Source organism: Miscanthus floridulus, chromosome 7 (genome assembly GCF_019320115.1).
Source record: "Miscanthus floridulus cultivar M001 chromosome 7, ASM1932011v1, whole genome shotgun sequence".
Classification (NCBI taxonomy): Eukaryota; Viridiplantae; Streptophyta; class Magnoliopsida; order Poales; family Poaceae; genus Miscanthus; species Miscanthus floridulus.
The window spans coordinates 114589133-114604917 of NC_089586.1; the positions used below are offsets into that span (position 1 = coordinate 114589133).

Sequence of the window (15785 nt, forward strand, 5' to 3'; positions counted from 1 at the left end):
TAGCCCCTGGCTAAACTTTAGCTGGCCAAATTAGTGTACTAAAGTTGAGCTAATGGTGGAATCCAACAGTGGCCTAAATCTATAACTCTTATAATACTAAAACCCACTAACATTATATCTCCTCATGCAAGTTATTCACTTCATCAGTCCACTAGCACATGTAATTAGTACAACGCACTAGCACATACATTTATGGTATTCATGTCAATGACATCACCTACTAGCATACATTTAGCTATCCATATCAGTGTGTCAATCATCTATCAATATTAATTTATAATAGCTTATCTCTTATGTAGTATAATTTTATTTTAAATCATCTGCAATTTGTGTATCAACGTGCGGGATATAATTTTAATATGCTATAAGCCCATTAACTAGTACGGCTACCTAGAGCAGCACATTACGCGCGCTCTAGGCGCATGTAGCGATTTTCCTGGTCGGTGATGCAGGCCACCAGGCATTTTGTTGATACGGAACGTATGGATTGGCTTTTTTTTATGGCAGGTTCTGGACACTGCACAGTGTGTTTGTGGCATCGAAAACAATGTGTTTTTTTTTTTTTTTTTGCCTGTTTTGTACCACTGCTTTAGCAGTACTTTTCAGCAAACAATAATATTTTTTTTTCACAACAACTCAGCAGTAAGCATAACATAAGCTAAATTTCAGCGAAACAAATAGGGACCTTTTATCTCTCGAGAGTACCGAAAGCTGTCGGTGACTGCCGTTGAACATAATCTGGAGTTGCAACAATACTTTCTAAGTATTTTCTTGTCAAACACAATAGTTAGGAATTGCAACAATACTTTCTAAGTTGCAAACACAACATTTTTCCAGAGGAACATAATATGGTGAAGCATCAATTCCATTCCTCTGACGTCTGACCCAACAGAAACAGGCAAACCATTCGTACGAATGATATTCTATATATACTCGTCCTAATTTACCACAACGGTTACAATACAATGATACAGTTAACTGAGATAGAAGCTAACATTGACACTGACAGATAAATCGAATTCAGAAAAATATGCAGTAGGCCATGAATTACATTAGAGAGATTTTACACATAAAAGGAAGAACCTGGAAGCCCACAATGAGCACCAAAAGGTGCAACTCAAGCCTCATCAGTGTAACACACCATCTTTGGGGAAAATGAATGGAGTTATAGTTCAGTGGAACAACGCTACTACCACACTCAAGACAGTAATCAACGCAAGCAAGCTGCTCTGAGCGTGATAACCACTGTTTGCAGTGGCACTGTCCCTCTGGGGGACATCTGCGCAAGAAAGCCCCAACTTGCCTTCTTTGCACTCGCTGGAAAACAGGCCTGGTGGATACTTGCCATAGAGGTTGATATAGCTGAACATTGTCGATGCACAGTCGTTGCTCTCGTCGTTGAGGTAATTATTATAAGGGCACGCGAATTCCTTGAGTGCGGCACAGCATTCGCTGGCTGGAAACTTTGGCCCTTTGCACTTGCTTGTGATGATTGTGTAGTTTTGGAACTCAAAGTTCACAGGGCAACCTGATGATAAGCATAGGTAGGCATTAATAAATTAGAAAATATAATTATGCAATATATAAGTAGTAAAAGTACGGAATGTGACCAGAGGTGTGTCAAGAGATGATATAAGATATGCTCAGTTTGTTCTACTCGGCACAAGATAAAAGCAATATATATGTATTCCTAATTGCAATGAGCCAAGGTTGCAGAGGTGCTACCTTGAAGAATTTGGTTTCTTTGTTGCCGATTAGTGCTAGGACCAGCCTTCTTAATTGACTTTTAGTTCCTCCAATGAAATTTTCCATGTCACACTAACAATTGATTTTAAGTATCCATTTTTTTTTCCTATCCAAATTCTGAACAGTTCAGTTTAGAAGGAAAAAAGGTTCCTGCTCCACCATCATAGGGACACAGGCTTGATAATATCCTTCTTTTGTTTCGCTCTCTATTGCCTCTATGATAAGGATTGGGGATGTATAGACACGGACATGAATATAAATTGGCTAACAAAAGCATATCACCATCACCTCCTACCATTTTGATGGCTCCTGATGTTTGGATTTTTTGTTTTACAAATAGACAAACTTGGCCATACTCCCCCAATGATGGCTCATAATTCTAATGAACAGGTGTTCTCCGAGTCCACAAGCTGCATGTCACTGTCTAAGTGTCTATAAGCATATAATATGCACCTTGTGCACTGTTCCTCATATGCATCATTGAAGCTTTAGTAGTGAAGAGTCTGTTCCTCCTATGCATTTACTAAACATAGTAGCAAGCCTTTCATTTGCTATCACTGAGGTGACCGTCACCGACACCAGCATTGCTGCTGCAGAAGCCCTAGCCATTGACGCAGCGGCCAGTGACGTCGCTGTTGTCACGCCGACCAAGTGTTCAAAGGAATTTCCGGGCACTGACATTGACATTCTGGCTTCCATGTAGGCTGCAGAAGCTACGCTAACACCATCTCCAACATCTACACTGCTCGCCGTCTCCATTCCAAGCCTTAGGACCTCAAGCTCAACTTTGCTAGTGCATGACACCCACCATGGGCTCAATGAAATGGCCAAGGGTCATGCATCACTGGCCTGAAGATGTTAGGGAACATTTCCAAGGTTGTTCCACCTTCATTCTGGACTACCATGGCACTGGATATAAACATGTTTTCAAGAGAGCACTCACTTGATGGCTGCAAGTTCTGCGTCCGCAAGCTGTTGAGCCATTGTCAGCATATGCTGCTGGACAGGAGCAAGGAGCAAAGCGGCCTAGAGAGGACAGTTGTTCTATGGCTATCATTGCATACACTCATGAAGATTGCTAATGGTAGTGATAAGATTCAGCCAATGCCATGGCCGTCCTCCTTTTTTTTTGAAAGATCCAGTTCCTGGCTTTGATTTATCATAAGAAGAGTCAGCATACAGCTGTTACATGCACGAGGGGCGCAAAACCAGCCACAGCCTAGGCTGTGGAGGGGTTTAAAGCTACATTAAGCTACTACCATGGCCGTCCTTCAATGTTCCTCATTTGGTTACAGCATGGAGCAGTTCTATTTTGCTTAGGAAACCTCCAGTTCATCGAGATCTCATGTGTGCATGCTGAAACTGTAGAAAATTGGAAACGCAAGATGGTGATAAAAGTGTGTTCCATTGTGCTGATTCGAGAAGGCCATGTGGTGGTATGTTTGGACTTGCTTGGCGTAAGGGTATGCAGTGGTTATTTTGCAAGCTTGTGTATTCTATCCAAAGGATTGCTGCAGTTGATTCTATGGTCACTACCACATGAACATATTTCTAGCATCTGTGAAATTTGATTGGACAGTTTTAACAGTTTTGGTTGGAGCTTTCACTCTGTGCTGTCCTGTCCTTGAATAAATGCTCAGTTGCTTCATTGGAGTGCATTTTCATCAAGCTAACCAGTGAGCAGATGGCGTGCTGGGTTGTGGAACTAATAGAATTGCAGCCTGTGCTAATTTGCTGAGAAACTACAACTTGGGTGCAGCTTTCACTAGAGAGGATGGAACGCATCATGAGGGCTTTGACAATAAGCATTCTGTGAGTGCTCAATGGCCTAAACTTCCTGTAGTTTGGCAGCAGAAGCATGATGATGGATTGTCAGCTAGAAGAGTTAAAATATTTCAGTTCAAATCATTGTTGACCGATGTTTTTGGACATACAGGCTTTGCTTCTGCAGTTGATAACTAGCTGTACTCCATTGTTTATTTGAGCTGCTGGAAATTGGATGGTTAAGAGTTCGTTTCTGTTTATGACCAATATTGCAACAGCAAAAGTTGCACTGTTGCATGATGGAGATAATTTGTTTGAGGTGGCATTGATAACACAAGTCAAAGTAACAGTCCAATTGTACAAATACAAGAGGCGCAAGAAGAGTATTGTGTGCAATCTTCCTTCAACATATATTGATAAGTTTGCAGCACATGCAGACAATAGTGTTTGCATTCAGTAGGGACAGGCTTTTAGGTGCTTCCAGTGGTAAAAACACCATGCAGAATTATTTGTAAGCTTCCTCTTGTTGGCAGTGGGATTCATGCCATGCTTACATATTGTACGAGGAAAGTACAAGAGCAATGGTATCCAGGAGATATGCAGATGCATGGTGGTTTGTCCTGGCATGTGTTTGAAATGCACTACAAGATTGAGAGGGTGATTTCTGTTGGCAGTGGCATGAGAATGACACAGGAAGAGAATGAAGTGATTCTTGAGTTGCTGTCTCCCAACAAGATTGTAGTATGTCAACACAAGTTATAATAAAGTGGTCCTTTCCGCAGGCTTTTCTACCTTTAGAAAGTTTCAGACTTGTGCACCTAAATCTAATCACACTAATTCATAGTCAAGCTCTGAACATTGGCAGCAGCATGCGCAAATTGGCTAAGCATCCACTTTTAGTCCATCTCAGAGGAGCAACTACATCAGAATAGTCTGGGGGCAACCATGAAGATAAAGGTCTGTCAATGTACAACAAAGGAGTTGCCTGAGCTGCAGGGAATTGAGTGTGGAACAACTGAAAAAGACAAATGGAACAAGGTCAAGTCATAGCACTGAAGAATCACAAGTGCCATGGGATACCGGTGGTTTGACATTTTTGCATCTGACTTCAGGGCAAGTCAAATTTTATGGAGGGGAGAATGTGAGGAATCATCCAAGGTATGAGCTGGAGTTGCGCCATGGGCCATGTTGCCTACTGGCCCAAGCAGCTGAAGGGCAACACCACAAGAAGAGCAGCTGCATCAGAAAGGAGAACTCAATGAATTGAATTCAGAGACATGTCCTGTTCATCTTCCTCTTCCGTTTCCTCTCCCTCTAGCCCTTCTCCCTACGTCTAGAGCTATCGTCCTTCCCCAATTCCGATTCTCCATTCCTCCATCCAAATTGCTTGCTAAACTCGAGACATCCCTCTTCCAAGAGGTTGTGTAATCCAGTTTGTACCCAAACTGTTATGTCATTAATGGAGGGGTGCGCTAGCACGTAAGTCCCAATCTCAGATCAAAATTAATCACAGGTTGAATTGGTTAAAGGAGAAAGGAAGGGATGAAACGTACCATTCTTGGCCTGCAGCAAGCTTCTCCCTGTAGATCCGGCGCTCAGCTGGAAGACGCTATCTGCTCATGCAGAGCAAACAGAACCAGCCCATCAGCTACGAAACCGGAAAGCGAAACAGACAGCAAGAAACACCGGAGCAAAGAAGTCGTACCGGACAGGAAAGGACCATTCGCCGCAGAGGTGAGCCCAGCCACCACGGCGGCCGAGAAGAAGAGGACCAAGAGCCCACGCCCGGCCATCGCCATGCGCCCTCCCACAGCAAGCAAGAACTCGCCGCTGCTGCTGCTGAGACGCCGGGATGGCTGGCCTCGAGGAAATGAAGCTCGTGAGGCTGTCGGATCTAGGACGACGACGGCAGCGGCGGTGGCGGTGGGACGCGGGATGCAGAGGCCACCCACATGCGCGCCACGACGTCTTCGCTGGTGGTGTTTGCAAGCTGCCAAGCTCTAGCCTCCTCGCAGCTGGAATTAATTAGCGTCGCGGGGTGGTGGAGTGGTGGGGTAGCTTGGAGAAGCCAGAGCCAGACAGCCGAGAGACTCGACGCGGACGCGGTTTTGATTCTTCCTCTGTTCCTGACTACTTCCTGCTACGTGACGGTGGCGAGGTTGGCAGTGGACGCTAGCTGTAGCTGGGCTGGAGGGAAACAGTTAGGTTGTCTGGTGAGCCGTACTATTTCAGTGAACGAAAAATATTTTTTTTTATAATAAATCAGTGAATAGTATTTTCAGTCACTGAAAATTTATAGCTGAAAGTACTGTTCGTTGATTTATTGTGAGAGAAAAACATTGTTTGTTCGCTGAAATAGTACGGCTCGGAAGACAAGCGAACTGGGGCCAGTGACGAGGATCACGGATGATCAAATCAAAGACGGTGATTAGGATTAGGTGTTTTTTAAACATACCACTTCATTTCAAATTATCGTTCTATTTTTAATAATAGTTTTAACTATATATATCTAGACATAGTATATTTCTAAGTCTATATATGCATATTCTCTCCATCTGTTACTAATTTATTTTATTTTATTTTCTCATCCCTCTGGTCATCCTCTCTACTCTATGTATATGTCCTCTTTCAAATACACCTTTGCTGACACTCTCTCCCAATCTCCTCCTCCCTCCTCCCTCCTCCCTCCTCCCCAACCGGTTGACCGGTAGTAGTGTCCTCCCGCCTCGTTAGGCGGCTAAGCTCAATGGTGGGGAGGTCGACCAGGAAAACCAAACTGCGATAGACTCTGGCAATTGACCGTAGCGTGTCTCTCAGGGATCAACTCCATTGGAGGCTGACTTGACATTGGACGACACTCCAACGACCAACGTGCGGGCGACATGTTCTCACGTGCTCGGGTAGGAGTGACTAGGTAGTTGGGATTGGTGCAAAGTATTACAGGAGGTCCATCTTTCCCTCTGTTTTAGGGACTTATCACCAATTAATAGTAATGAGAAAGAGGATCTATTCTAGCAAGAATTTTAAGCCAACTTTCTCAATGCAAGGTTTTTTTTTTTTTTTTGAGAGAAGGGGTCTGCTCAAGATGCTCTAAAACGGTTTCCAGATGAGAATAGCTGGCGAGATTAGGGAAAGTAGTGAAGGTTTAATTCCCACCTTGTGTTGACCAGATTGACTCGAGATTTGCACTTAAGATTGACGCGGTAACCAGTCTTTGTGTGGAGTAAATAATATATATAACTCCTTGTACCCGGTAAAGAAGAGGGCAAGAGACAAAAGATAATTGCAAAATGGTGGATTAATTCTGTCTGTAGTGGAAAACGGACTTGTTGCTGTTGGTAATACCCTGGATCAGCGGGCAAGGAAAACTACACGAATGGGTGGAGCCTATCCGTGAACTTCAGATGTGTATGCGTGGCTTCGTGCTCAGATTCTCGCGTCATTGACAGTTTCAAAAGGTTTGCAATTGGACCTTCTGCGACTCTTTCCTCGCGGGCATGTGCGCTGCTCCCATTCGTCCTCTGCCGCGCAGTTGGACCTTCAGCGACTCTTTCTTCTTCTAACAGAAAACGACCTTCGGCAAATGGCTGTGGTCTAGTTGACAGCTCAGTTCCACTGCGTCTTCAATTGGCAGACAGCTCATGAGTCATGATGTAGACGAGCATCATTCATCATCAACCATCATGCTACAGAGTCTAAAAATGCAAACATGCAAGGACTTTGACCGTTAGACGTGAATACGTTGAAACAACGTGTTCACCACTAGATTTTGGTTAGTTGCAAAGTTCTAAGAAAACCAAGTTCAATCAGTTGTTCATACAGTATCTACCAACCAAAAAATGGATTGAATTATGGGTGAAACTAACTGTTTAAATAATAATAATAAAAACGCACGGAGCATTGAGATACATACATCAGATCAGGAGGCTCAGCGCTTAGAGGAAGCATAACACAGAATTACTTTAGCTCTATAGATTGGGCAGTGTCTGGTGATTTTCCAGGACGCTGTTCATGACTATCTCTTCAGTTTATCACAGGTGAGCTATCTGTTGTTATTGAGGCTAACATGCCATGGCACTCATCTCTATAGTAGACTGGGAAAGATAATCGGCAAAAGGCGGCCATGTACAAAGCAATGTAGTTCAAGTCTCTGTCAGGCAGCAGACATTAGTAAATCGCCATTTTTTTCTCTTGTTTCTGTACATTGCAGGTAAGTGTATTATGTACAAAATTTCCTCCGCTGCACCAAAAAAAAATGAAAAAAAAAGTTAGCATGCACAAGTGTGACTATTACAAGATACATGATGATTCCAAATTCATATATTCTATAATATCAGTATATCTGAGGCAGAAATAGCTTGAATGTGTCACTTTCAGACATCAAGGCACTATCCATGCCAACCTGAACTGGATATTATGGATCCGAAGACAGACACTCAATGGATAGTGTACTAACAATTGCATGATGTCATACTTACCCTAAGATCAGGCTCTGTTACAGCTTCCAAGGTTTCTGCCATCTGCATTTGTTTGATAACTGTTGCATGCAATACCTGGAAGAACAGAACAAAAAAAAAGACCACGTAACTATGTAGTATAAAAGGGGGCATACCCAGTGCAGAGAGCTCCCGCTCTGTGTGGGGTCTGGGGAAGGGTGTCAGTGGCAAGCCTTACCCTCGCCTGTGCAATGCGAGGAGACCGCGACTCGAACCCAGGGACCTTCCGGTCACAGGCGGTAAGACTCTACCGCTTGCACTAGGCCCGCCCTTCACATAACTATGTAGTATATTATTTGAAAAAAATTGACAAAAATGAGAACAAAGGAAAATAAGTTTATCAGATCTAATGAATAATAACTAGTATTATTGAATAATGAAAATAAGTTAACCGGTTAAATCAAGAACAAATATCAAACAGATATCAGATGACCAGAAAATGGCTTTATTAATTAAATCGAGAACAGATTATTAACAGTATCTGATGAATAATAACTACTCGGTATGCACATTGTGCCATAGCAAAAACCTACCACATAATACATTACACACTGAAGGGCAGGCCTGCTGCAGTGGTGAGAGCTGTCTCACTGAGTCACCAGGTCACGGGTTCGAAGCAGCCTCTCCGCAGATTTTGCGGGAGGAAGGCTTGCCTCGGTTTTCCCCTTCCCCAGACCCCACTCATGTGGGAGCCTCCGGCACTAGGTCTGCCCTTTTTTATATAATACATTACACACTCTGGCAGTCTGGACAATAGCAGGACTTTATGAAATATACACAGTGGAGACTCGAGATCATCAGAAGATGTGTTTTAAGAGGTATCAATCAAATATAGACCTGTGGGTTCCCACAAAGTTGTCCTAAAGATATATCCACCTGGGAACAGTTAAGGGGATTACCCAACAAAATCAAAAGCTTACATCAGATGGTCCCTGTAGTTGTTTTTGAACAATGAGCGGCAATGTTTTGGCCTTTAATGTGAAATTTTAACATCACAAACTTGCCAATTTTAAATAAATTAGTAAAACCAACTTTCGTATATAAGTTCAACTCGCATAGCCTGAGAGTGAACAAAGATTTTGTTTAGTAAAAAGAAGTGATATAAAAGGTACCATGGCGCTCGAGCCATAAAGGCGAAAGCCCAAAGCAATTCTAAGCAGCATGAGATCCATAAAACATTGTTTGGCAGGTACCTTCTTTGTCTTCTCCAGATCAAACTCAATGGACTTTATCCTGTTAAAAGAATCTTGTATGGCCCGATCCTTGTCCTGTGGAAGCTGTGGAGGCTTTCTGCTCAGCTGATTAAACATTGACTCAAGTCGATCAAGACGCTCCAGGCAAGGATTTACACGATCTTCCTTAATTGTCTGAAGATCTGCCAGATTACTGGGTGCAGTTGCAGTACGTGAATGAACGTTTTCCAAGTGTTGTCGTCGACGAATGAAGAACCGCAAAAATGATAGTACTTTAAGAAATACAGCAACGACTCTTCTTGATATATATTTCAAGAACCCATCATCATTGCCTACACCATCATTTGGGGCACGCCGACCTGCTGATTTGAACCCATATTTAAGCATGAGACAAGCTGGACATCAAGGTGAGACAACTGATTTGAAGAAATTATGGTGTATAACAAATTCTTTATAAAGCTTAACCAAATAATGTAGAAGTTTAAATGGATACCTGGTGCAGGTAAACCCCCATTTATCAGGGAACCTTGTTCTGTATTGAACTGCCTAATTTCATTTCCAGTAGAGTTGTATCTCCTGTTGGATCCTACAGCTTTATCCGCCATATGAGACATGCCAATCGAACCACTGTACGTTGTAGATCCAGATTCCCTCGCCTACAGGGTAACGACTCAGAGATGAATAAACTACAAAGTTATAAAACATGCCAACATGGTGGCATGCGGCTAAAAGGAACAGAACACCTATTTTCTAATGAAAGCCTAAATATGCAAGTTCGAATCTTCATAGTTCCAAGATAGACACACTGATACACGAGAAAAATAATGAGATTTCTCCAAAAAAAACAAAGCAGAACTTAGTAAGACTTTACTTCCTCTCGAACTGGGGCCAAAGTAGGATATTCAACATCTTCAGGAGCCACAGGGGATCCAACATCATCAACATCTGAACCTGATTCAGCATTTGATGTGTCACTAATTCGTTCTGGTAACTGAAAGAAGAAAGAGCAGCACATCCAATGTCAAAATTGGAGAACAGAATGGCTTATTCAGCACATGAGACTATCAAAATCAGTAAACTTACCTTGAGAGCACGCAATCTCACGGAGCCTGTAACTGTTTCTTCTATATCAGATACTTGCCCAACTTCCTTCAACGACTCCATGCTATGTACAAGCTACAATAGAAAAATAAGGTCATCACCAGCAGCAACAGCAATGACAACCAACAGATAAGTTAAATATACTGATGTACCATAAAAAATAGTAGACTACAATACAGTAAGAAGGCATCAGTCATAAATTTACCTTCATGATTGAAGGATCGCTCCAGGGGCCTTTGTTAGACCTCAGGCACCCTCCGTGGTTAGAACACGAGCATGAACCACCAAAGTACTCTGGCAATTGGCTGAAGATACATTTTGCTTAAGATTTGCACATAGGTTCACCAATAAAATAATCTTTGGAGAAATAACCACCAACCTTGCATCAATAGCTTCAAGAAGTCTGCTTTGATATTTTGTTCCTAGAACCTGAAATCAAAGAGTAGGTATGAAGCCATACAAAGATCAAAACATGGATAATCAATTGGGAAGGGCTGCAAAATCACTACATGTATTTTAGATGACGTTTTGGGGTCAAGAAGTCCCTTAACAGTGCTCCATATCAGCTTGAAACCTGGTCCCGCATTTACAATAAACATTTGATGTAGTGTCTGCATAATTTATGACATGCTTGGTAATCAGAATGGTTTCAAACCAAGCTACATTCAATCATCTCTATACTAAGGCTAACCTCAGGATAATAGTCACCATCTATTTTTTGCATACAACGCACCAAATCCCTCGCAATCTTGCTAAAGTTCTTCCAGCCCTATATCACAGGGAGCAGGAAAAGGAAAGTCATATTAGATATCTGAGATTTTTCAAACTACATCGTGCTTACAGAAACCAAATGAAGTAACAAAGATAAAATGCAATTATGCCTGCATCAGTAGTTCAGAGGACCTTAAACCTCTGCAGCTCTATCGATGGTTCTTTTTTGGATCGATGGATTTATATCCAAGCATTTGGAAAAAGTAAACAAAGTATCAGAACAAAATCCACTGCATAAATTTTTCTAAAAGGAGTAGGTTTGATTTAGATATCTAGTTGAAGTAGCATACAGAGATGGCAAAAACAACAAGAGTTGGTCCTTTTTCTCTAAAAGGGTCAATTTTGCCACAAACATTAAAACATCCTAAATCCTAATCAATCAAATTACAGGAATGTTTTAAACAATATCTGCGTTATGGAGACTTCTGATAATTGCAAATTTAACCAAAGTTTGCATGTTTATCTTGGCAAACTATCCTGTCAGAACTGTAATTGATGGCAAAACTAATGTTCTAATCCTGATATCTGAACTATAAGATACATCTGGCAAGAATAACAAAGATGTTAAGAAGATAGATTCTTGCAAATGAATTTATAGGGATGATGTTGCAGAGGAAAGCAGGGAATGCTCTTCTCTTTAATTTTATTGTGTTTATCTCTTTCGAGAATCAAGATAAGTAGTGGAGTTAATAAAACAATTTAGACAATGAACGTACCACACCGTGGACATCCAATATCGTAGTTGTAGTATCTATATGCCTTTTGGCAGAAATTGAGCATGCAGGGAATTTCTCCCGGAAAGCTCTCTCAACTCTTGTACATGATACTTAATATAGCGCTCAACTGTCGTAATTTGTACAAGCTTGTTGGGTTCAACTTTCCCAAGCAACTCAATGTAGACAGGCCTTCCTTCCTTGTCAACCCCATGGTAACCATGAGGATAATATTGCAGGACCTCCTCTAGCTCATGAAATTCAAAATCCTTCAATGAGTCAAGTTAGCTACTGTTAGTATGCATGACATAGTTTTGCAGAATCATATGATGAACAATCTTAGAAGTCATACAGTGCATGTAAAAACATCTATATATCAGTAGAGTTTCATATAAATTTTTTAGATCAACTTTTTAGAATAGACAACATCCTACTTCAAAAATGGTGTCTGTACCAAACTCCTTTCTCCACTGCAGCATGTCCGCCCACATCTGTGCTGCTTTTTCAAAATCGAACTTCCTCGCCTTCAAAAATCTACAGCACAGAACTGAAAATCACCAACTGACATTGTATAGCTGAAAATAACAAATATGAGCATATTTCCTCAGGTCTCAACCTAAGCATCATATGATAATCATCATGCTTGACTGGTAACAAGCCCCTAGCAAACAAAACCTCCCGAAACGAGCTCACCGCCTGCTCTTCTTCAGCATCCCTGACATCCTCTATAGCTATCCTTGGCACTCTGCAGTCCACTTTTCTCTTCCCCCTCTTCTTCAGAGAGTGTGTCAGCCTTGTAGATGCATGCAGGGCTTTCTTCCTCAGAGACCGCATCCTGGTGTGCCTCGGCTCAGTCCTCCGAGATCTCGGCATCAGCCCTATTCCTCCTCTCATCATTACTGACAGATATCTCGATGCTATCCACATTACCCTCTGCAACAGAGCATGGCAAACCCCAGAACATTAGCTGCATTGCATGACCGACTCATTAAAACTGCATACATATAGCTACGACAACGAGCACCTGGCCATACCTGACATTCTCTACAAAAGCAGCTCAAATGATCAGGCCCTCCCGCTTTGTATTACTCCGCCCGATCACTGATTCAGTGCACACGGCAACCAGAACACTGACATAGAACGGTTCATAAATACATGTCAGAATTCACAGAGTTTGTGTTCGCGTCAAATTCGAGTGCATTTCATTCCAGAGCAGCGGGCGGATAAAACGAGGGCCATGGGGCTCAGTTGAACACCCAAATAATAAAATCGGAAAATTAGACCAAAATGTACCAAACCACCTATATCGGTACGAACTCCACCACGCGGAAGCAGCCAACTGGAAGGATTGGGGAAAACAGCGCATATTCGACTTTCAGAGCTCAGAACAGACAAAGGGGGAGAGATTATGCGGAGAAAACGAGCAATCAGATCGGATCGGATCGTCACTCCACGCCGGTGACGTCTCAGGGGACGAGGACACGCGGACGCCGACGGAGTGGAGAAGAGAGGCGCAGGGGACGGTCGACGAAGGGGTACCTGGATCTGGATCGCCGCGCGCTCGGCTCGGATGGCGGTGGCGCGCCTAAGAAGGTCGCCTCCGCCTCCGCCGCCGCCGTGAGATCGATCCGCTGCCCTGAGATAACGACGAGAAGAGACGGGGCAGCAGCACGAAGCGTTTGGTGTGATCGGCTTGCCTCCCTAGTCCCCCCTCCCTCGGCGCCTCGACTCCTAACGCTTACGCTTCCGTTGCTTCGTTTCCGCCTACTCCTCCCTCCCTGCCCTCTGCTTTGCCCCTGCCCTCTGCTAGTGCTCGGTTACTGGGCGCTCTTTACCCAGTTCTTCCTCCGGGCCCCGGCGTCAGCGGCGTTCGCGTGGTGTCGTGTACGCCAGAGCCCAGAAGGGCGGGCGCGCGTCGCGATTGACTCGCTCCTCCGCTCGGCGCGCCCGCGTTGCGTGACTGCTTTGCGCAGGCTGCGGCGCGCCGACGCTCACGTGAAAGGCCTACTACTAGGTCACCAGCAGGCGCTGAGTGTAGGGCCCCTCTGTCGATTAAGCAGATCTCTTCTGTTACAGGAATTTTAGGCTTCGTCTTCGGATATATCGGCCTGTTTGGAGGGCATGATCGTGGATTATTTACTGTTGGCTGATTTGGTGTGCTAGAAATTTACGATCGTTTATGAGCAAACGAACAGGCTGTATATAGATAGAGGAGTGACCTAAAAAGAAGATCAAGAAAGGGGTAATTAGCCGAAAAACAGAAAGGGGTAATTACCCAAATACAAAGAAAACAGTCACTGAATTGATTATGTACTACCTTTCGCGAACAAGAAAATTTGTCACCTGATTATTATTTGGCAAATAAAAAAGCTGTCATTTTCTGATATGATTAAACTTAGAGAGTGTTTTCAACTAAATTTATGCCACCTAGGAGCCTAGAGGAGGAATCTTTCACAGCCACACAATTGCAGCCGTTTTTCAAAAGTACACTTTGTGTCACTCGGTTCACACTTGAGATTTAATATAAACAAGGAATAAAACAACGAAAATAGAGCCAAACCGCCGAACGAGTTGAGGTTAAAAAAATGTCACAAGTTTCAATATGTAAGCATGTTTCCATTTGGGAAACTTTCAAGTTCAGCGTATGCGCCCATAAGCACGGTCCAAAATGTTTCATCAACAGAATAATTACAAAAGTTTATAACATCATGAGAAAATATAAATAACTAGATATAGAATAATAAAATAATAACAGCAGAATCATGTGAATGAATGGTGAAATGTCAAAAGGCAGCTATGCATGGGTAACCGGGCACTATACAAAGCTATAACATTTTGGCATCATTCTCCCAACGAAGGTCATCAAGCTCTCGCCCTCGGCCTTTCGGTCCCTCGCCACTGCAACGACAACCTCCATCGACGCCCACCGCTGCGTTCCTGTTGTCGCTGGGGATCCAACTCCCTCATCCACACCTTCCTTGCTGACTACTTCAATGCCAACACGTCTGACCCTTTTTCATCACGAGGGACACACCTGCTGTCCCACACTCCTCCCTTGTGATGCCTTTTCTAGACCACGTCAATGATACGCTCCTGGTGAAGTACCTAGACAACGATCAATGACATGGTGGGCGAAGGCATGGTGGTAGAGTTCTGTGAGTACTTCACCATGACCACTGTCGTGGAGCACGCCGCACACGCTACGCTTGGCAAGGTCATTGGCGTCCCCAAGTTGAGCGCCTACTTCGTCGACTACACCAGCTTTTGCGCCACGATCAACAAGACGAAGGCCAACACATGGGACTTGGCGCAGCGCGAGGTGTTGGGATGGATGTAGTTGTGGGACGATAGGGGAAGATGGAAGAGAGGTGAAAGAAGTGGACGGCGACGGTAACCGTTTGCATGAGCGTCATGGCCGCGTGTAGGAATGGATCGATGCTCAAACTCTGATTCAAGCATCAACATGTCAATCCACGTGACACTAAGGCATGGGAGTTGGCACAAGAAGGAGAAGCCAGCTGTGCGCCTGTGATGGTCGGAGGAAGATGGAGCTCAGGGGAGGTAGAGGGGAGCTTGTGAAGGTGGCGTGGGGAGCTCTAGCATGTGAGGTGCTCCGTACTTTGACGAATGATATCGCGTACACGTTATGTCAGCGAAACCACTATGAAATAAAGTAGATGTCCAACATGACTGATTTTAATAACTGGGTGACTAGAGATTTATGCTTTTTGAGTTTGATGCTCAAAATCAAAGTTATGTAATAATTTGGTGGCGTCTTGATACCGAGTCGATTTGGTTTTGTAGTTGAGAGACCTTCCTCTAAATTTTACTTTCTTTCTTCGTTAACTGAGTTGCCATGTTAGTTTGTTCTTAGAAATTTGGTATTTCTGCCCCTCAACGGTGATTTAATCTCTTATTGTTTTTTACTTTACGATTTTACTCTCGTCATTTTTCAATGAAGCCATCCTTTACCCTACTCTCTAACACCGTTGGCACTGTTT

At 43.3% G+C, this 15785-nt stretch overlaps 1 protein-coding gene and 1 pseudogene across 1 annotated transcript; both read right to left on the reverse strand.

The window, feature by feature from the left end:
* Nucleotides 1-906: 906 nt before the first annotated feature.
* On the reverse strand, nucleotides 907-5586 carry LOC136467647 (GPI-anchored protein LLG1-like). The gene is made up of 3 exons (XM_066466415.1): nucleotides 5216-5586; nucleotides 5064-5123; nucleotides 907-1528 (listed from the first exon to the last, which is right to left on the reverse strand). The coding sequence occupies exons 1-3, from the start codon at nucleotides 5307-5309 to the stop codon at nucleotides 1173-1175; spliced, it is 510 nt and encodes a 169-aa protein (XP_066322512.1). The 5' UTR covers nucleotides 5310-5586; the 3' UTR covers nucleotides 907-1172.
* Nucleotides 5587-7459: 1873 nt separating this feature from the next.
* On the reverse strand, nucleotides 7460-13827 carry LOC136467635 (phosphatidylinositol/phosphatidylcholine transfer protein SFH13-like; annotated as a pseudogene).
* Nucleotides 13828-15785: the final 1958 nt, after the last annotated feature.

Excerpts from the sequence above, each read along its gene's own strand:
- LOC136467647 (XM_066466415.1), bottom strand. The coding sequence starts at position 5,309 with ATGGCGATGGCCGGGCGTGGGCTCTTGGTCCTCTTCTTCTCGGCCGCC. Across the intron at positions 5,124-5,215 it reads GAATGGTCCTTTCCTGTCCG|ATAGCGTCTTCCAGCTGAGC; the intron begins GTACGACTTCTT and ends CTGCATGAGCAG. Across the intron at positions 1,529-5,063 it reads CTTGCTGCAGGCCAAGAATG|GTTGCCCTGTGAACTTTGAG; the intron begins GTACGTTTCATC and ends GCTTATCATCAG.